Genomic DNA, 20,149 nt, shown 5'->3' on the forward strand with positions numbered 1-20,149 from the left:
AAGTTACATCATTAGTTTTAGATGGCAGCACTATATTTAATCGCATACGTTTCGATTGTACGGCCCTCTATGAAAATATTCGAGCAGTACAGTAAGCTAGCGAGATGAAAACAAGCGGAATGCACACACATACACACACACACACAGGCAGTGAAATAGAGAGGGAATCGTGTGTTGCAAGTGTGAACGGAGAGAAGAAAGAAGAAAAGAAACGACGACTGCCAAATATAAACAAATCGTGATTTTAATTCGACGTTTTTTTATTTTGATCATTCCATCGGTTTCTGTATTATTTCCCGCAAAGCAATTGAAACATCGAGTAACAAATCAATCGCATTCGTCAGTGTTGTAAATTAAATTAAGGTTAGTAAAAATTCCATCGTTTAATTAAAGTTTTGTGAGTGTCTGATTTATATAGTTATAAATATATCGATTACTCTCATTCAAAGAAAGCAGAGTGCAAAAGAAAGACGCAATGGCAACGCTTGAGGATAAAATATTGGGTGATGATAAACGGCAGAATTATTGTAGTTCGGATGAGGGTGAAGGCGATGACGATCAATATGAAAGTGCTGATGGATCACCGACAACGGCTGGTGCACAATCATTATCCGCATCGCATGAGCCGAATCAAACGTATTTCACGCGTGAAACCGACAAATGGTCGGGCAGTTCAACAAATACCGGTCCAAAAGGTGTAATCAAAGACTGGCAACGCTTCAAGCAATTAGAAACGGAAAAAAATAATGAAAAAGAAACCGAAAAATTGGCGCTCATGAAGAAATTATGCATTACAACCAAAACGGTAGCCGAAGATGGTCAACAAACCGAACAGGATGAGCTGGATGCCGAATTGGCGGAACTAATGAATGATGACAGTATTTTATTGCAATTTCAACAGCAACGTATGCGTGAAATGCTCGAACGATGTGGAAAACAAGAAAAAGTATTCGGTTCAGTGATTTCATTGGTCAATGGTGATGCATTTTTAAATGCAATCGATAATGAAGATAAATCCGTCCCGATAATCATTCACATTTACGAAAATAAATTGTTGGCATGCAAAACGATGAACCGTTGTCTCGATGAATTAGCACAAAATTATAAACGGGTGAAATTTTGTAAAATTGCCGGTTCGGCAGCTGGTATGAGTGCAAACTTTAAAATCGGTGGCATTCCCGCATTGTTAGTGTATAAAAGTGGAAATTTAATCGGGAATTTTGTTCGTTTGTCAGACGAGTTGGGCGGCGATGAATTTTTTGCATCCGATGTTGAAGGATTTTTAATCGAACACGCAATGTTACCCGATAACAGTCACATGCCCATCATTGTCACCAAGAACACCAACGGCAATGATGACGACGATTGAATTTCGGTCGCAGCTCGAGTTTTTCATAATTTTTTTTTTGAATTTCAAGTTTTTTCAGAGACGAATCTCATGTATTTCATACTCTAGGCATTAAGCAAACGAAAATCGCTAAAATCGTGCTAAAAATGTTTACACACTTTTTATGTCTTTGTCACTAAATGAGAATCTATCATAAATAAACGCTGAAAACTTGTATCATCTTCTTCCGAATTGGCTTTGAATTCATGCAACAACAAAAAGAAGAAAATTAAATATAGACCCATTAGAATAAATAACACACGCCTTATCATTTATTTCATATTTTCACTGGTTTTTTTTCTTTCTCATTATTTATTTAGTACATCTTTCGATCGATCGAATGTGGAATTTTTGATGAATATTTAACCCGGATTGTCCGAATTTTTTTGCATTTAGTTAATATTTCACAATTTTTCAAACATTTTCTAGAAAAAAACTATAAATGGTGCTTTTATTACAATTTTACTGTTTTATATTGTTGAAATTGAAATAATAAATCAATATCACAACATCATTCTTGATCACATTGTATATTTAACGGTTGTGATTTAGCTCTACCACTAAATCAGAAGGAAGATTCGGGTTAATCAAAAATTATTATTTTTATTTATATGAAAATTTATTTATAATAAACGTGCCTGTTTGTCAATAATAATGTGTTTCTGTTTTTATTATTCGCCTTTTTACAGAAATTTAAAGATTTTATAACTTTTTAGTGACGAATTTGGAATTTATAAATTGAGAAAAATCGAATTTTCGTTATTTATACGCGAAAATTTCCTTATTATAACAACTTTTTATCTAAATCGAACAATGGAGCAGCATCGAAGTAAATGCATCGAGAAATAGAAAAAAGACAAGAACTTGTTTATATCTCATTGATTATATTAAAAAAAATTATTTAAGCACTTCAATCAATTCGTGAATGATTCAATCGCTATCAGAGTTACTATGTATTTCAGCTTCTTCTTGGTCGGCTTTAAGTTTTGCAATGAGTTCTTTGGCTGGATTGAACACGCCATTCGTTTGGACGGAGCATACGAAGCACCTGGTTGACTTTTTGTAGTGATTTAGTGCACATTTTTCACAAAAATAGTGTTTGCATCTAAAAAAGGAAAGAAAGTTATTAAATTGAGTAATCTAACATTCAAATTGAAAAGATAATTTCAACTCACTTCGTAACAATGGGGTCGACGAAACTCTCTCTACATATAAAACACTTGAAGGGTAAATCTTCGTCATCTGAATGAATTTCGTATTTGGTGTCATCGCCGTCTGAATCGCATCCATGTGAGCCGCCTGTATGCTCTTGTTCCATTTGCCAACCGTGTTTATAATCGCTACGATCGTGCAAAAATTTACAACTGTCACCGAAACCACAGAAGCCCGTCTCTTTATAATCTTTACAAATATCCGGTTGATAATCCCATCGAACGGTGGCTCGTAAATGTGCCGGTGCTCGAATTGGTCCTTTGCGCACCATTCCTGAACTAGCATTGCCAAGAACCGAATCCTTTTTCTTAATATATTGTGCATAATTGTTTAAACCACGGTAAATTTTATCGTCGGCCTTTCCCTCAAGTTCTTTATTGATTTCGATACTTTTTTGATAAATGGCCTGTGCATCTCGATCGATTTCCGTGTCAATTTCAACGGTTGCTGTTGCACCTTGATCGCTAGGCCCATCAATTGTGCTCGTTCTCGTCGATTTATACGAAACGGTCACCTTTTCTGCTTCATCACTGCTCGATGATGACGTTGAATCGGCTGGCTGGCGACCTTTTCGCACCGCTTTCGTTGCCGTCTTTTGAATATTTGGATTGGATTTTTGTTTGTGCGCTTTTGCCCGTACCACAGCCGTGTCTGGTTCGCTTTCAGAACCTGCAAGAATAATTAGTAAATAAGTTAATAATGTCTCTTCTTTTTAAAGTTTTTACAAAGAAATTCGAAAAAATGCAACCTACCAGATTCGGATGAACTGTGTTGTCGCTTTCGCGAGAATTTCGCTTTGTTTTCCACCTTTTTAAACATAATTTCTCCAATCAAACACAAAAATATCAAACAAAAATGCTTTATAAACGTTTACGAATGAAGAAATAAATAAATCTTCAAATGTTTGACAGTTTAGAGTCATCTGTCATATTGGTATGTGTGCGATGTGAAGTTCGTACAAATCAAATACGGTCCGTTGTGGTTTGGATTGATTTTTTTTTTATATTAAACATGAGAACGGTAAACGTTGTTCCGATTTGGAGAGATGGAAATTGGAAGGGTAGACAATTTTTTTAATACAACTTTTTATCCAACTTCCAAACCTTTTTTTAAAGAAAAAAATGAAAGAGGAAAAAACGATATTTTTATAAATATGAAAAAAATAAAACAATCGAATCAATTGGTATCAGTTTTTCGGATTAGAACTTTTATTTATAAATAATCATTTCATTCATTTATTCTTTAAATATATCTAATGATCATTACATTTTAGTTCTACTACATTAAACCGGTGATTTTTACATGTTTGCCAAGAGATAAACACGGGCTTTATTTCTCTCTTATCGACTCGGAATCGTTGATGATGAAAAGAAAAATTGTTTTTTTTTATTATTTTGTTCAAATATGCAATTTGAAGGTCACATTTCCTTAGGTATAAAAGCAATCGGACAATTGATCATTGAATGTGACATTCAAATTTCAGTTTATTTTTCTTCATTTTTTCTTCTTTAAATAGTTAAATGCTACAATTCTTGTTTTTAGGCATGTAATTATATCACACATTTTGTGAACCATTGCGTGTATATATATATATATATATGTGTGTGTGTGAAAGAGATATTAGTTGATCATAGAACTTTTTTCGTGTATATTTTTTATCAGTTCCGGATATTTTTCTATTCGGACATTTTTTGATGCACATTTCTGATTTTTTCTTTAAGAAAAAATTTTCAAATTCGCTTTGCGAAATACTGTGCTTCAATACTTTGGTGGTTCGATGATTAACCGACTTGTTTTTTTGAATAATTTTTTTGCACATAGCTCGTGTGCCGTGATTCTATTTCAATTGGACAAATTTTCGGAGTGAAATTAATTTTGTTCTCAACAATGGTTCAAAAGATGTGTGAATGATTCCCTCTGTAAGACACGTACACATACACATGCAATTCCGGCGAATATGTAAAAATATTTGGTTGGACAATTTGTTTATTTTGGGGAAATGAATCGAAAATACAATTGATGCTATTGAAGTGATTTGATTTTTTTTGGTAATAGTTAACGATTCTATGAGCATATGGTTGGACCATAAATTCATTCGGTTCATTGTCACATCTGTTTCAATGAATCGGAACAATAAGAAATCCACTAGTGTCACTGTTTCGTCCAGCAATCTCTTCTCGGCGCAAACGAAAATAAAAAATGAAATAATAATAATAATAACAATAATAATAGTAATTAATTGTATTTTTTTTTTAATATGGGGTCTTTTCACATGGTAAGCACAAATGAAGGCTGTCGGTAGTCGCACAACATAAATCAGATATCGAAATAATGATCAAGGAGCTAAGAGAACGGGTTAACTAATAAGCTAGCACCTATTGTTAAACAACAAAAAATAAATGATAGGAAACGAAAGCAAACATAAGTTAAAAAAATTAAAGAGACTAAGAGTGAAAGAAAATTAAGAGAAAAAAAACTGAATTAGTCAAATATCTATCAAATTCAAAGTAAACTGTTTCACAGTTATGGTTCGATAATTGAGTAGACGTCTTTCATTTTCAAAGAAATTTACTGCATTCCGAATTACTCCATTCACTGATTGATTTTTATTCCCTTTTTGACATTGTTGTTCGTGGACTATGTTGTCGTTCTTCTTTTTGTTGTTGTTGTGGTGGTGGTTGTGGTGATTGTTGATTGATGTTTTTTTGTTGTTCAAATTAGTCCCTGGTATTGAGATTTTAGTTTGTTAGATATCGGTTATGTGATTTGCATTATTAGATGCTCCATCAATAACAACCGTTGATGGTGGTGGTAGTGCTACTGCAGTAGTCACGGTTATTGTTGATGTTGTAGGCGACGATGTGTTGTTTACGGGTGACAGCGTTTGTGCTTTTAATTGTCAATTGGTTTGAGGTACACTTTGATATCGCGGTTTATTTAACGTGAATGGGATATATTTATATTTGATCATATGCTGAAATTAAAAACATTTTTTTTAAATTCGTTCAATCTTTGTAAAAATGCGCTCAGACTCTGATTAGTTGGTATACTTACTTTAATTTGCCGTTTCATTGTTATGCAAAACAGTGTGATAAAGTACATGACAAGAATTGGCCAAAATACCGGAATGTTGAACACTTCGAAAAACGTACAGATAATACCGATGACGGTGCTCTTCGAGATGGCATACCAAAATTTAAATTCAGGTAATCGCCGAATAAACGGTCGAAACTCTTGATTTGATCGCGTTGGCAATTCGGGTCCTTGATCATCTGTTCAATAAAATCGAGATTCGAAAAAAAACAACCACATTTAGTTATGTACATTTTTTCAAGTTGACATAAAAACAAATAATGTGAACAAAAAAATCCCATACAGAAAATGAAAAACATGCATACAAAAATAAATTTAATGGATTGAAATCACGAAAAACAAGTTAACAAATTGATACAATCATTTTTGACGAAAGAAAATAAATAGACCGAACGTCAAATGGAACAATGGTTGTTGTAGAAAAACAAACCGAAATTAAAAAAAGAAACAGAAAGAAAAAATCAATACAAACCATCTAGATCAAGCGCTGGATCGATCTTTGGCGTTAGAAATGCTATGAACAAATTTAAATGATATATGCCCAATGCATAACATACAATATACCATCCTTGGCAGAGGAATACACGTAACAAAAACAAACATACTAGCACACCGGCAGCTACCCATCGCACTTTAGTGTGTGGTGTCCATTTATCTAGCAATCCTTGATAAATCTATTGAAGATACCGAGAGAAGAAGATTAATTGGGAATGAAGAGTAAAACGGAGTGAGAGTGTGTGTGTGTGACATTTTTTTCAAAGTTAAAATATTGGTTAATAAGATTTGCTGTCATTACATTGTGTATGTATATGCACAAACACTTTGACAGGCATAGAAATATATTTATTGTTTATCGCGGCCGAATTGGATCAATCACCAAACAAACATATGTGAATCCAAACGGCAGCTGTCATCATTGCCAATAGAGCCACACGCGTGTCACACAATCTCTCTCAAAATAAGTGAAAACCCTTCGGAAAAAAATTGATGTCAGTAAAAGATATAAACCTGTGAGAAACGTTGAAAAAACACTGAAATCGGATTACGCGATGGTGTCGTTGACTCTTCGTTCATCATTTTTCAAACGATGGTATGTGTGTATGTCTCTCTCTCTCTATCACTCAATATTTGTTGCTAATTTATCTGTTTTGATTTGTTTTTGCATACACGAAATGAAATCCACAAAGACCTTTAATATGGTTTTTCACTTTCAGTCATCAATTTTTTTGTTATCGAGTACATTTAAATCATGTGGCCAATTTCCGCAAACGATGACAGTTTCGGCAAGTTGTAATTTTTAACGACAATTTATTTTGTGTTTGTGTGTTTAAATGTCAAACCTGTAATAAAAAAAAAAATAGAAGAAACGATTTTAATCAAACATTTATGAATCACGATTATGGTCTTTCTGTTAGGATATCACAAAATCTAACAAGCACACGCACACATACATGTACACTCAACTGAGACACAAGCAATTCAACAACATTCGTTATAATTGAAACATGCTAATTGTACATTGGGTTTTGTTTTACATTTCAATCAATGTTCCTTTCATTACACAATTATCGCTGACACATATAGAAAAGAATTTTGACACATTTTTTTAATAAAAAAGGAATACACTCATTAAAGACAAACCAATTCAAAAGAAAAAAAAATGCATTGCATGAATTGGAATTGTGTCTAATGAAATGCAATCGGAAAATGTGGATACTCATTCAGTGAGCAAGAAATAGTTGAAATTGCTTTTGAAGCGCGTGCACTTGAAACAATGTGATAAGAAACAAAAAAGGGACACATTACGCCGACACATGAACCAAATGATTTTAATTCGATTTCGATTGTTGAATGAGTCTCACCTCAATATTCACTATCGTGGTCGTTTGTCGTCGGCCGGTTTCAGTGCCGTCGATATTTTTTTTATCTATCGAGCACTGTCTTGTCAAAAATGATCCGATAATTTTCAACAATATACACACTACGATAAATTGAATGTCCAGAAATGAAAATATGATCTCAATTGAAGGTGAATGTAAATGGTCTCAATTCAAATCACTTCATTTTTTAATGTTGAAAAAACTAAAAAATAAATTAAAATTGATCGATTACAGCAAAAAAAAATAATTTTTTTTGGTAGCACTACACAAGAAAAGTCAATAGAATGAAGGAAAAGCACCACGTCAAAAACAATATACACTTACTATACAGTGAACCATAAATGACAAATTGGAGAGATTCGTCGTTGTTCGTGTGTCGCCACTGTTCTTACTCTATCTCGCTCTGTTGCACAGCCATTTGTATACACAATATATGCAGGAGAAACATTCTATCATTTCGTTTCCAATGTGAACACATCACTTTGACATTATATGCACTGAGTCTTACAATCACTGTAAATGGGTGTGTGTGTGTGCATGTGTGTCCATATTCACTTTTTTTCATAATTATCTCTGTGATTTTGTTGACAGTTGGTTGCGGTTTACAATCGAATACGAGAGATAGCGCGCGTGTATATATGTCTTTTGATTAGATATGTAAGCAGAGCAAAATCACACATTTTTAAACACAGACCATTTCAAGCACTATCGTATTGAGGAAAAAAATTCCATTGTCATTGTTGTTCAATAGTAGTATCAATTGAATTGTTCATTTAAAGATTGCAAAAAAAGAACGAAATAACAATCAAAATATCGAATTGAATTGTGAAAATATTCAAAATAAAAAAATATGTCAGACATTCCAGAGAATGCAGCTGAACATTGTCCGGGTACACAAAGTGATGATGCTGGTAAATCATCGGCATGTGCCGGTTGTCCGAATCAAAATGTGTGCGCATCGGGCGCAACAAAAGGACCCGATCCAGCCATTGAATTGGTAAAACAACGACTAGCTGAAGTGAAAAATAAATTGCTTGTAGTGTCGGGCAAAGGTGGTGTCGGTAAAAGTACGGTCACATCAATGTTGGCTCGTTCCATTGCACTACGATATCCCGAAAAGAATTTTGCTGTGTTGGACATTGACATTTGTGGCCCATCACAGCCACGAATGTTCGGCGTTTTGAATGAACAAATTCATCAGTCCGGTTCGGGTTGGTCACCGGTTTACATTGACGATAATCTATCATTGATGTCGATTGGATTTTTACTTGGTAGCCAAGATGAGGCCATTATTTGGCGAGGACCAAAGAAAAATGGAATGGTTTGTAACAAAAGGAATCTTTTTGAAAATTGTCATTGACTTTTTTTTTTTTTTTTTTTAATCAAATAATAGATTCGTCAATTTTTGAGCGAAGTGGATTGGGGAAAATTGGATTGTTTGATCGTCGACACACCGCCTGGTACATCTGACGAACATTTGGCCGCCATTAATTATCTGAGTGAAACCGGGAATTGGGGTGCCGTTGTGGTCACCACACCACAAGAGATTTCATTGTTGGACGTGCGGAAGGAGATTAATTTTTGTAAAAAGGTTAAAATGCCAATTGTTGGTGTCATTGAAAATATGAAAGGTTTTGTATGCCCAAAGTGCACCGTTAAATCGGACATTTTTCCAGCAACAACTGGTGGCGCTGCACAAATGTGCAACGACATGAATATTGATTTATTGGCCCAATTACCACTTGATCCACAAATAACACGGGCCTGTGATCAAGGCACAAATTTTATCGAAGAATATGCCAACTCCGATGCGACCAAAGCTTTAAACAATGCCGTCGACGGTATTATGAAATTTTTTAATGAAAATTAAGCCTTTAAAAGATGATGAATGAATGTAATTCAACAAAAAACACGTAAAAAATGTAAATAAAAGACATTGTTTATCAGAAAAAGAGTTTTATTCCATACACAAAAAATGCTCAAGTTTCTACGGTTAATTCAGTCGGTACGGGTTCAGTTTGACAGTTAGTTTCGTTTGCTGTACCATTGAATTTATGGCAATCAGCCCATGGATCTTCGAGCATGGTCTTATGAAAATATTGCTGGATCGGTATATCTCTTGGCGAACCATGGCCGCCACCACCACCACCGCGATGATGATTACCTCCAAATTTCTACAAAACAAAAAAATAAATAAATAAATAAAATGAGCGCGCGCCAAACAATGTGTCTTAACTTACTTTGTATGGTGTGAAATTGCGTTGATTTGGAAACTGATTCATGTGATGTGGCCGAAAACCTCGATGCTGATAACCACTAACCGGACTACTGAAATTGGCTGGTGAAAATTGTGGATCGCCTTCATTTGGACCGCCCATGTATTGATTGTGTCGGAAATTTGGATTTCGCTGGTTTCGATTCCGATTGTACGGCCGATATTGGAAATTATTTCGATTATTTTTGCCATCATCATTCGTTCGATTTGTGTTGAATGACAAAAAATCGGAATTTTCTACTGTATTTTGCGATTCGGAACTCATTTCAATGGCTGTTATTTTTTAGTTGCTTCAACAACACTTGATTCACATTTGATATGATTTGTTTTGGTTTACTCTCGTATCATGACTTTGACACTTAAGCATTAATGATTGTTAGACTAATGACTCTGTTACAAATAATTGTAGCTGTCATAAATCTACCGTCGTGCACTCTATAAATTCAAATTGTAAACAACAAAGCAAGTACAATTCTTTTGCACACTATTTTGAATAGATGGCGCTAATGTGTCTATAATTTCAACTTTGATGAATGTTTTCAATAAAAAACATGAATTTCATTGTCTCAATTTTCACGTGGTGATATTTTCGATTAACGATAAATTGTTTTCGGTTGCGAATCATTCAAATTTGAGCCCAAAACGATGGTAATTATCAAAATTCTGAATTGATTGACCATTTCATTCATATTTCTTGCTATATTGCACCAAAATATTCGGATCTTTTTGAAAAAAAATCAATTGCTTTGATAATTTGGCATATTTGCAAAGGAAATACTTTATTTCAATGTTGTTTTAATCTTTATTTTCTCTCTAATTCATTCATGAGATTCATTCTGATAGAAAACGTCGATATAATTATATGAAAAAAAAGAAACGTGCTGAGAACAATATTATTTCACAAAACGATCATCATATAGTGCACCGACAAAGGTTATCGTAGATTTTCATGATGACCTTATTAATGTGATGTTCGATTATACTTGTCTGCCGATTATTTATTCTTGCACAGACAATTACGTACGAAAATCGATTGAAAAGAGAAACATTTCCGGTGAATTCCAATAAAACTGAATGCAAAATATTTGAAAAGTGTCCATTTGAATGAAGAAATCTATGAAAATCAATATTTGCACAATTAAAACTCGTTCTATTTCAAATGTTAATTTCTTTTTTTTTTTGAATAAAACTAATAGCTTTCTAATTTACCACCGAAAATCGATCAATATTCTTTTACGAAAAAATGCATTTTATAGTGTAGGGAAATGATATATTTTTTTTAATGGAACTATGCCAACATCAACATATATAACAAATGATTCGCAACTAATAATAGAACTTTATTAATGGATGAGAATTGATAACACGTTCGGGATGATTAACCGCTTTATTCATTATAAGATTCATGCCTTCGAAATTGAAACGCAGAAAATGAATGAATTCCCTACACTAAAAAAATTAGCAAAAATGCTCTTCATCATGGGAACTTAGAGACTCCAATCGAAAAGCGCTGAAACAACAACATATTCTGGTTATTTTCCCCACAAAACATTTGGAAGAATAAAAACAATCAGTTAAATCTTTAAAGTCATTTAATTTTAATACTTGAGCGCAAGTCGCGCATAATCATTCGCAACTCAACATTTTTTTTTATTATTATCAATTTGGAAGTATGTCTCTGCAATTTCTCGGGTATGATTGGGAATTTCTCGGGGATAAATTCGGATAGATACTGATCAAATTCAGTGCAACATTAAAAGAAGTTTTTTTTTTACAATTTCTAATAAAGCGAGATCTCCAATTCCGAGTTCAAATCCATATTTTGTATGCTGCTCCAGTTTAAAATTGGATAATGAGGGTCGTGTGCAAAGTAGCCTCAAATTCGAATTTAAACACTTTATTATCAAAGTCGACGCACATTTTCAATTTGATTATTCAGCACTTCTGGCAGCAATTATAAAATTCTAATTTAGATTCATGGAATTTCAAACCAAACACCGAACTGTGTGTTTTTTTGCTACTTTCAAAAGACATTCAATTTGATATTATATGGGTAGAGATGGTTCGTTGTTTACTGTTAAAACAGCTGTGAGCAAACTTATATCCGGCATGTAGATGAAATGAATCAGCAAAATTCTCTGTATATACGTTGAAAATGCGACATAGAGTGGTGAGTCTGTGGATTGGAGCGAAAACCACAGAAAGTACATTATTATTATCCAATGGTCATAAATCACGAACTGGAATTCAGTGCGAGAGAGTGAGAGAGATAGAGATGGAAAAAGAGAGAGTGAATAAGATGTGTGCATGTATCGTTAACATTTTTGCAAAAACATGATGTTTTCATCTGCGCTGCATTGAAAATTGTGCGAATCCTTGCCATCCGTTAGTTTTGTTGTTGTTTTCGTTTTTTTGTACGTGGTTATTGTGCTTTGATTCAATTGGCGTCATTATGAGATGGTAAAATCCCTTGTTAACGGGAAATTTATCAATGTTTCGAAGCCGGATTTTTGTTGAACATTACTTAAAATATATATAACACAATGCAACACCAATATTCGTGGTGCATTCATCAAATCGTTTCACAAGAATTCGATAAAAAATTTGCAAGAAGAAAAAAGTGCACCAAATTCAGGCGCAAAAACAAACACAGAATGAATTATGAAAGAAAAAAAACCGTTCCGACGACGAAAAAAACAGAACGAATTTGAATCGGAGGTGAAATTCAAATGTTTTCCAACTATGGTAAATGGTCTTGTGTAATGTTGTTGAATGCGAATTTTACAAACCGTTTAATACGCTTATTTCAACTGGAATAGCAACAGAAAAAAATCATAATAATAAGCGGTCACTATTAAAATTGTGTAAATAAAAGGCGGATGGGAATTTACAGTACGTTTTTTTATATAGAGTCATCGATTTTTCAGACAAAAACACAGAAGTTTTGCAAAATTATTTTATATACATTTTAACATATTTAGTATCTAAGCTACGGCGCACACAATCAATATTACTTTTCCGCACACACCTAGTGTGTAAGGTAAAGTATTGGAATTGGTCGAAAAATTAACACCCATCAAAAATGTGTTTTCTGGGTGTTTTTGGGGCCAGGAAACACGAATCTAGCGTTTTTTCGATGTCCGAATGTATGTGCAAAAATTTGTTAACACGATAACTTTCAAACAAGAAAAGTAATTCAAAATCTGATTTCACAGGATGATTGGGGGTGCCGAGGAATAGAAACCATTAGATTTTGAGCTACTTTGGTTGATAGAGTGAAGTGTAATGTCTGGTGTGATGCCCATGGGCATCCATGGAAAAAATTCAATTTTTCCTCCAAAAGTGATATTTAATGTATTCTTAAACACTCAAAAATATGTATTGGGGGGTTTTTTGGTACCATAAAACCGAATATGACATTAGTTTTGTGATACAAATAACTTTCGACACACCTTTCATACAAAAATGTCCAAAAAATTGTATTTTTGTGTGGAAGCCATGCCTGTATGATATCGTAATGAGCTGAAACTTTGCACAAGTCATTTTTTTCACACAAAAATAACATTCCGAGGGTTTAAAGAGATTTCAATGCATAATAGGGGTACCTCTCGAACAAAATTTTGGATTTTTTGCTCAAAAACGAAAATTTTGTATGGAAGGTACCAAAAAATAACCTCTGTAAATTTTCACATGATTACGATATCATACAGGCATTGAAAAGTCTATCAAAAATTATTGGTATCGCAAAACTTATATCAGATTCAGTTTTCTCATGAATTCATATTTAGGGTAATAAATGCATGTTGTGGATCACAGTGCGAAAAAGTTCATCTTACGGATGTTAGACATTTTATTTAATCCATTCTCCTGCCTTCTCGATCACACGGGCACATCTATTCGGCATACTTTTGCTCAAATTTTCAGCATATTCGCGTTGAAAACCTTTCCACTGGCGTTGAATGAATGGACTGAGCTGCTTCAAATTGCGGTGTGTTTTACCACGAAGCCTTGCCTTAAATTAAGGCCCAAACATTTTCGATCGGATTGCAATCGGGTGACTGTGGCGGCCAGTCCATTTGTTTTATTCCATTTTCCTCTTTCCAAGCGGTGCAGAGACGACTCTTGTGTTTTGGATCATTATCTTCTAGTAGAAGCCAATTCGAATTACCGATGCCATAGAACTTCTTGGCGGTGGGTAACAGTGTCGATGCATAAAGTTGGTTCATCCTCATGGCGTTTAGAATGCCCGTGAATACGGTCAACTTTCCAAAACCAGCTTCACAGAAGCAACCATAAACATGTACACATAACACTGTACTGATTTGAGAAGTGTCAAATTTGTTATGCGCCGTAGCTTAGAGTGCCATCTAGCGACACTAACATTTTTTTTAGAATATTTGAAATGTTTGTCTAAAAAATCGATGACTCTATATAAAAAAAACGTACTGTATATCGCGGAACAAGAAAAAAATACGTGAATTGATGGTCGGAACGTTTTTTTTTCAATCGAAAAAACTTAGACAGAGAGAATCAGACTTTGGAGGGGGTGGTGGTGAAGAGAACTCTAGCCAACAAGAGTTTTTCTTGAATATGTAGGCAATGGCGCGCACATAAAACTAAATTGCGAAACTTTTCGCGAAAAACTGTGGTAGTTGAATCCATTTCGGTCGCATTGAAATTAAAAGCTTTTTCCAATGTGAGCGAATGCAGAGAGACGAGATCAGAATGGCACATTAAATGTGACAGAGTTAAAGACAAGTGTGGTCGAAGCAACAAAAAAACCGAAAGTGCTCCACAATGTGCAATTGTTTTAAGTGGACATTTCGTTTTTCTTCTGTGCTCTGTTGCAATTGTTTAGACAAAGTCTAAAGTGAATTGCAGCGTGCGAGCGTAGTCGTCTCGAGCGAACTATATAATTGATATTGTTTGCTTTTCCGTTCACATTGAAATCCGGTATCTGGGCCGTTTTGTTGTCTTCATTTAATACTGGGTCCGTCAGTTTGATGCGTGACCCTTATGAGCATGTGTTCGATTCGTGGCTCGATGGATGTTTTACTTATCTAATCCGATCACAAGGTCATTTGTTCCTTTTTTTGTTCAGGATTGCTTCTCTGAGGAGGAGAACAATGAGAAGGAGGAAAGCGCTGTAGCCCAATTCATAAATGAACCGTCTAGAATAAATCAGCATTACTAGATAAATGTCTTCAAATGCGTTATATAAAAAAGTACGTCAGCAATAGTGTCAAAAACTGTATGTGACGCGTTATATAAAAAAGTTCGCCAACAAAAGCGTAACATCGTCCATATATTTTATAACGCTTTTGCTGACTGACTTTTTTCAGTAACGCATTTGAAGACATTTATCTAGTAATGTTGATTTATTCTTTGTGATTCAAATATCGAACGCTTTCGGCTAAAATCAAAGTATTTCATATTGGACACTTTCGTGATTAAGTTACAACAAATATTGATTTATTGACTCGAAATTCATTCGATTTCTTCCCAAAATGTATGTCCGGCAGTCACTTAATCACCGTAAAAACTTGTGAAATTTTATTTTTTTACCAAAATCTCAACAAATTTGAAGCATTATCAATTAAAAATTAGAGATAATTTTCGTTGAAATTCCTTCAAACCTTCAGAATATTAGTTTTTGTGAAAAAATACCCAGTGCAAAGTAAAATCAATTTCAGTCAATTGCCAGCAACTAGAAATTATACCGTAAAGACGTTCAGTAGAACTATCGAGTTATCAAATTTATACCGATGAGCAAAGAATTCACTAAGTCCACAAAAATTGTTGCGATTCACACAGATCCACAAAATTTGTTGTAGGATAAACATGATATTAAAATAGAACCGCTTACATGTTATTGTGAACTTATTTTAAATATTCCAAAGAGGCCGTCAAGTAAGCAAAAATTCTAAAAATATACAGTGTCTTTTGAGTGCGTTAATGAAAGAATAAAAATAAAGAATTATACACACACACACACACGATATAGAGGTCAATATGAGTGATTCTATTGATCAGCTGTAGCGAGCTGTACAAACATAACGTATTCAATACCGAAGTCAAAGAAAAATAAGAAATCACAGTGAAATTTCTAATATTCGATTGTGTGTTGGCGTCTAATTCCTTGCACGTTCGAAGAAATGATTTAATTTTTCTCATCAAAACAGCGAAACTTTGTGTGGTTTATAAATAGTAGAGGCGAACCATCGCGTTCGTCAGTCAAGGAAAAATCATAACGAAACAAACAGTGTCGAAGGAATAATATCTTGTTTGCGAAAAAAATTAAGTGAATTTTTGTGTGAAAAGTATAAAAAAATTTCGTAAACATGTCGGTTGCACCATACGGGAACGATTTCTATAATAGCCAGATTCAAAAACCACAAATTACCAAAGATGGTTTTGAATACCTCGTTGATTGCAAATTTTTCGCACCCGAAGAAATCTCAGTGAAAGTCAACAACAACATTGTGTCCATTTTCGCTCAACATGAAGAACGGGCACCTGGCTATCCAATCAAATACATTCGACGAAAGGTCGATCAACATTTTAATTTGCCAGCAGGATTCTCTGCAGACAATCTCGTATCAGGCCTATCACCAGAAGGAATTCTTTCAATAAGATGCCGTGCATCACCCAATACGCCTCAATATACTCCCATCCAATATTGAAGTGGAATTGATTGAGCATTGAAATGTGTTTGATAGATTTAAGAGAAATTTGTTAAAAAAAATCAATAAATTGAAAAAAATCAAATCGAAATCTCTGTGTGTTTAATTTTATTTGAGCTCCATACTAAGACCTTCTAATAGTCAATGCCCAAGGACAATCGAACAGTCTTTGATCTTTCTCGCTTTTCCAACACACAATGGACGATGGAACTGAAATCACTTTTCACTGGTATGCGTTTTCTTTATTGATGAGAAATATCGTAAACGTTTTGATTTTTCCAGACTTGTCTTTAAATTTCGAACAGCAGCCGGTGGACATCGTTCATTGTTTCTAATGTTTATTCGACATGCTGTTGCTTTTGCTAAAAATGTGCAATACTTTAATGACATGCTCGTGCTACTTTGTGCTCTGGACCTTGTTGTTTGTGTTTGGCTCAACATTGTCCATGGTATCCTTTGCTGACGACAAATATCGACGACATAATCAGCTGAAATGAAAATATAAAAGCATATGAAAACAGTTGAATTGTGTCAACCGCATTTGTTTCGAACTGATTTATGTATTCAACACATTTTTTCGTGAATTTTTTTCTATCGCTTGCTACTGCTTGCTACAATACAAATTGCACTCTCTCAGAATGGACGCGCGCGACACTATGGCTATAACCACAATGCATTGCACAGTGAACATTTTACACACATCTCCCTCTAGTCGTGTATGGAATGCTTTTTTGCCCCCGTTCTGGCTCGGCTCACTTTTTTCACCATTGCATACTTATATGAATATATTATGAGAATTTCCCATCGTTTTGGACCATTTTACTAGTAACAGCATGGAAAAGTGACATAAAAACCAACTACAGCCGAGAATCGTTATATGCATTTTGTCGCGTTGCTCTTTTTTCCCCTATATTAGTGATATTGCAATACTTTTGCAATTGTTCAATATAGCCAATGACAAAAAAAACGTTGAAACAAATACATCCAAACGTTGGATAATTATCTGCATGAAATCAGTATATCGAACATATGGAATTAATAACATCGATGCTGTTTGTTTCAGCTGAACATTCCGCGCACAACACCTTTCATACGCCATTTTAATATTCTCACTCTCTTCCGCTCCTCAAGCCATCGTTCATAGATTAATTCACAATTATTTAAAAAATGATGTAAATTGAATTACGAGGGCTGCTCCATATATTTCTAGAATTGGCAATACTGACGTTGCTAGATGCAAACCATTGTCATATTCGTTAAGTTTGACATTTTGTAGCATAAACGATCTCAGAACGTTCTGTCATACGCGCGCTATTTGTATTGTTTACAGTGACATCTAAATTGCGTCTCAACAAAAAAATGAATTTTACTCGTGAAAATTTTCGTGCGATAATTTACTACGACTTTAGATTGGGTGTATCTCAACAACAGTGTTTTGATCAACTTCTTTTGGTCTTTGGCGATGAAGCTCCAAGCAAGGCCACTGTATATCACTGGTTTACTGAATTCAATCGTGGTCGTCATTCGCTCATCGACGAATTCCGTGAAGGTCGTCCAAAATCGGTTGTTGTTCCAGAAACTATCGATGCTGTCAGAAACATGATAAAGCAAGATCGTCATGTCACATACCGTGAGATTGAGGCATCCTTGAGCATTAGTATGAGAAGCATACACACGATTTTGCATGAACATTTGGCCGTAAAAAAGATTTGCTCTCGTTGGATTCCACATAAATTGACCGATGACCAAAAATTAGCTCGTGTGAATTGGTGCAAAGAAATGCTCAACAAATATAACATCGTCACAGGCGACGAATCGTGGATATATGCGTATGAGCCCGAAAGTAAACAGCAGTCACAGTATGGGTCTTCCAAAGTGAAGATAATCCAACGAAAGTTGTTCGCGCTCGAAGTGTTGCGAAGCAAATGGTCGCCTGTTTTTTCGCAATTAGTGGACATGTGGCAACAGTTCTACTAGAGGATCGTAAGACGGTCAATTCTGATTGGTACACCACCATTTGTTTGCCCGAATGTTTGGTGAAATAAGAAAAAACGACCGTCGTCGCAAAATAATTCTTCATCATGACAATGCGAGCTCTCACACATCTCATCAAACCACTCAATATTTGACCACTTAAAAGATCGATTTAATGGGTCATCCACCGTACAGTCCTGATTTAGCACCCAACGATTTCTTTTTGTTTCCGAGCGTAAAGAAAAAACTGCGTGGTCAACGATTTTCGACGCCAGAAGAAGCAGTTGATGCGTTCAAAACACACGTTTTGAAGGTGTCTCACGAGGAATGGCATAAATGCTATGACGATTGGTTCAAGCGCATGCAAAAGTGTATCGATCATCGTGGAGAGTACTATGAAAAACAATAAAGCCATTTTTGATAAAAAACGATTGCGTTTTATATGCTTTTCTAGAAATATATGGAGCAGCCTACGTAATATTTAAAATAAATATTTAACCAAATGAAAAAAATCGCAAATATTTAACAAACGAAATGAAATTTCTTTTATGATTTTAATTAATGTACCATATCGTTAATCAGGAATTTTTAATTAAAAGGAATTTCAGATGAATGCATTTCCAGCGTAACATATTTTCAATCATTTTTATGTGAAAAAACACATTGCGCAAATAATTTCATAGTCCATACAGCACCACGATCGCGTATTTGCTGAATATTTGATAAAATGTTCAACTAAGCTAAGGACTTTCGCCAGTTTTTTTGCACTTCTTCTTTTTTGACCTTCTCATCATTAAATTAATCAAATTTGAAGAAAAAACTATGAATTATTATGATAATAACTACTAAATAAACAGTAAAGGTAAATTAAGCACTTTTCAAATCCGACTTGTTAAAGCTTTTGGAAAACTATTTTAGATGATTTAATTTAACATTTTGAAATAGCGTTTCAGTGAATGACGCTCATGTTTATTTTAAAAGTTCCACTTCGGGCTTGTGTTTCAGAAGCGTTATTTGTTACATCGCCAAGTAATTAAAATGATTTAATATAAATTTAAACTTCACCAGTAAACATTCCACAAATGCATGACATTTGGTAAACAAAATCGATGGAAAAGCTACAGTGTATGAAACGTTGTTTAGAAAATTATTTTTCTGTTGTTCAGAAAATAAAATCGATCATATATTTGACCCAAATAATCTGTTACCTAGATTCTCATGCGTCATATCCAGCCCCCATGAAACTTGGACTTTTTTTTAACAAATTACATATTTTGAATCTGTCACATTCATTTATGGAATACTAGGGATGTTTACTGGTGAGCAGGCAAGACATTTCCTGTTTTTGGTTAAAGCAGCGCATAAAGAAAAAAAAAGTTGGAAAAACTACTGTTTTTCATGGACTTCAAATCAAGCGAATTTTTATCATTTTTTTTAAATTTATTTTTTCATGCTTGGACTGTTTGAGATACGGTCGGTTGTTATTGCACTCTTTTTAAATTTATTCTCCTTTGAATTCTCATCACGCTATTTACAATTTGAAAGAAAGAGAAAAACTTCAATCCAATCCTAAAAGAGTTGTTGATGAAATAGGGATTCTTTTCAACCACTTGAGCGAATTTCAAAAGCAAATTAGTCAATTCAA

The 20,149-nt window shown here is 34.3% G+C and overlaps 6 protein-coding genes across 8 annotated transcripts; 3 read left to right on the plus strand and 3 right to left on the minus strand.

Annotated features, from left to right (window-relative positions):
* The first annotated feature begins 129 nt into the window (after positions 1 to 129).
* Positions 130 to 1,644, plus strand: LOC116346554 (phosducin-like protein). 2 transcript variants are annotated; one of them, XM_031776688.1, is made up of 2 exons: positions 130 to 363; positions 450 to 1,644. In XM_031776688.1, exon 2 carries the CDS (start codon positions 476 to 478, stop codon positions 1,367 to 1,369), a length of 894 nt encoding a protein of 297 aa, XP_031632548.1. In that variant the 5' UTR covers positions 130 to 363; positions 450 to 475; the 3' UTR covers positions 1,370 to 1,644. The 2 variants fall into 2 exon arrangements, with proteins under 2 accessions (XP_031632548.1, XP_031632549.1); XM_031776689.1 differs by having other exon boundaries at positions 454 to 1,644.
* Positions 1,645 to 2,251: 607 nt separating this feature from the next.
* Positions 2,252 to 3,521, minus strand: LOC116346553 (E3 ubiquitin-protein ligase RNF113A). The gene is made up of 3 exons (XM_031776687.1): positions 3,352 to 3,521; positions 2,563 to 3,268; positions 2,252 to 2,492 (listed from the first exon to the last, which is right to left on the minus strand). Exons 1-3 carry the CDS (start codon positions 3,416 to 3,418, stop codon positions 2,318 to 2,320), a joined length of 948 nt encoding a protein of 315 aa, XP_031632547.1. The 5' UTR covers positions 3,419 to 3,521; the 3' UTR covers positions 2,252 to 2,317.
* Positions 3,522 to 4,807: 1,286 nt separating this feature from the next.
* On the minus strand, positions 4,808 to 7,981 carry LOC116346560 (protein RER1). Of its 2 annotated transcripts, XM_031776700.1 has the most exons (6): positions 7,897 to 7,981; positions 7,555 to 7,774; positions 6,701 to 7,032; positions 6,165 to 6,366; positions 5,654 to 5,871; positions 4,808 to 5,573 (listed from the first exon to the last, which is right to left on the minus strand). In XM_031776700.1, the coding sequence occupies exons 3-6, from the start codon at positions 6,767 to 6,769 to the stop codon at positions 5,499 to 5,501; spliced, it is 564 nt and encodes a 187-aa protein (XP_031632560.1). In that variant the 5' UTR covers positions 6,770 to 7,032; positions 7,555 to 7,774; positions 7,897 to 7,981; the 3' UTR covers positions 4,808 to 5,498. The 2 variants fall into 2 exon arrangements, with proteins under 2 accessions (XP_031632560.1, XP_031632559.1); XM_031776699.1 differs by lacking the exon at positions 7,897 to 7,981 and having other exon boundaries at positions 7,555 to 7,852.
* Positions 7,982 to 8,200: 219 nt separating this feature from the next.
* LOC116346552 (cytosolic Fe-S cluster assembly factor NUBP1 homolog) lies at positions 8,201 to 9,518 on the plus strand. The gene is made up of 2 exons (XM_031776686.1): positions 8,201 to 8,893; positions 8,966 to 9,518. The coding sequence occupies exons 1-2, from the start codon at positions 8,423 to 8,425 to the stop codon at positions 9,440 to 9,442; spliced, it is 948 nt and encodes a 315-aa protein (XP_031632546.1). The 5' UTR covers positions 8,201 to 8,422; the 3' UTR covers positions 9,443 to 9,518.
* Positions 9,509 to 10,225, minus strand: LOC116346562 (putative uncharacterized protein DDB_G0282133). Its single transcript, XM_031776703.1, has 2 exons — positions 9,813 to 10,225; positions 9,509 to 9,746 (listed from the first exon to the last, which is right to left on the minus strand). The coding sequence occupies exons 1-2, from the start codon at positions 10,110 to 10,112 to the stop codon at positions 9,552 to 9,554; spliced, it is 495 nt and encodes a 164-aa protein (XP_031632563.1). The 5' UTR covers positions 10,113 to 10,225; the 3' UTR covers positions 9,509 to 9,551.
* Positions 10,226 to 16,188: 5,963 nt separating this feature from the next.
* LOC116346511 (heat shock protein beta-6-like) lies at positions 16,189 to 16,530 on the plus strand. Its single transcript, XM_031776592.1, has one exon. The coding sequence runs from the start codon at positions 16,189 to 16,191 to the stop codon at positions 16,528 to 16,530; it is 342 nt and encodes a 113-aa protein (XP_031632452.1).
* The last annotated feature ends 3,619 nt before the right edge of the window (positions 16,531 to 20,149 follow it).

The sequence above is a fragment of the Contarinia nasturtii genome, unplaced genomic scaffold, assembly GCF_009176525.2.
Source record: "Contarinia nasturtii isolate CC-2019 unplaced genomic scaffold, AAFC_CNas_1.1 Cnas_scaffold_1565, whole genome shotgun sequence".
Classification (NCBI taxonomy): domain Eukaryota; kingdom Metazoa; phylum Arthropoda; class Insecta; order Diptera; family Cecidomyiidae; genus Contarinia; species Contarinia nasturtii.

Excerpts from the sequence above, each read along its gene's own strand:
- LOC116346562 (XM_031776703.1), bottom strand. The coding sequence starts at position 10,112 with ATGAGTTCCGAATCGCAAAATACAGTAGAAAATTCCGATTTTTTGTCA. Across the intron at positions 9,747-9,812 it reads GCAATTTCACACCATACAAA|AAATTTGGAGGTAATCATCA; the intron begins GTAAGTTAAGAC and ends TTTGTTTTGTAG.
- LOC116346552 (XM_031776686.1), top strand. The coding sequence starts at position 8,423 with ATGTCAGACATTCCAGAGAATGCAGCTGAACATTGTCCGGGTACACAA. Across the intron at positions 8,894-8,965 it reads GACCAAAGAAAAATGGAATG|ATTCGTCAATTTTTGAGCGA; the intron begins GTTTGTAACAAA and ends ATCAAATAATAG.
- LOC116346511 (XM_031776592.1), top strand. The coding sequence starts at position 16,189 with ATGTCGGTTGCACCATACGGGAACGATTTCTATAATAGCCAGATTCAA.
- LOC116346560 (XM_031776700.1), bottom strand. The coding sequence starts at position 6,769 with ATGATGAACGAAGAGTCAACGACACCATCGCGTAATCCGATTTCAGTG. Across the intron at positions 6,367-6,700 it reads TTTTTCAACGTTTCTCACAG|ATTTATCAAGGATTGCTAGA; the intron begins GTTTATATCTTT and ends TATCTTCAATAG. Across the intron at positions 5,872-6,164 it reads TCCAGCGCTTGATCTAGATG|ATGATCAAGGACCCGAATTG; the intron begins GTTTGTATTGAT and ends TTTATTGAACAG.
- LOC116346554 (XM_031776688.1), top strand. The coding sequence starts at position 476 with ATGGCAACGCTTGAGGATAAAATATTGGGTGATGATAAACGGCAGAAT.
- LOC116346553 (XM_031776687.1), bottom strand. The coding sequence starts at position 3,418 with ATGTTTAAAAAGGTGGAAAACAAAGCGAAATTCTCGCGAAAGCGACAA. Across the intron at positions 3,269-3,351 it reads ACACAGTTCATCCGAATCTG|GTTCTGAAAGCGAACCAGAC; the intron begins GTAGGTTGCATT and ends TTATTCTTGCAG. Across the intron at positions 2,493-2,562 it reads GTCGACCCCATTGTTACGAA|ATGCAAACACTATTTTTGTG; the intron begins GTGAGTTGAAAT and ends TTCCTTTTTTAG.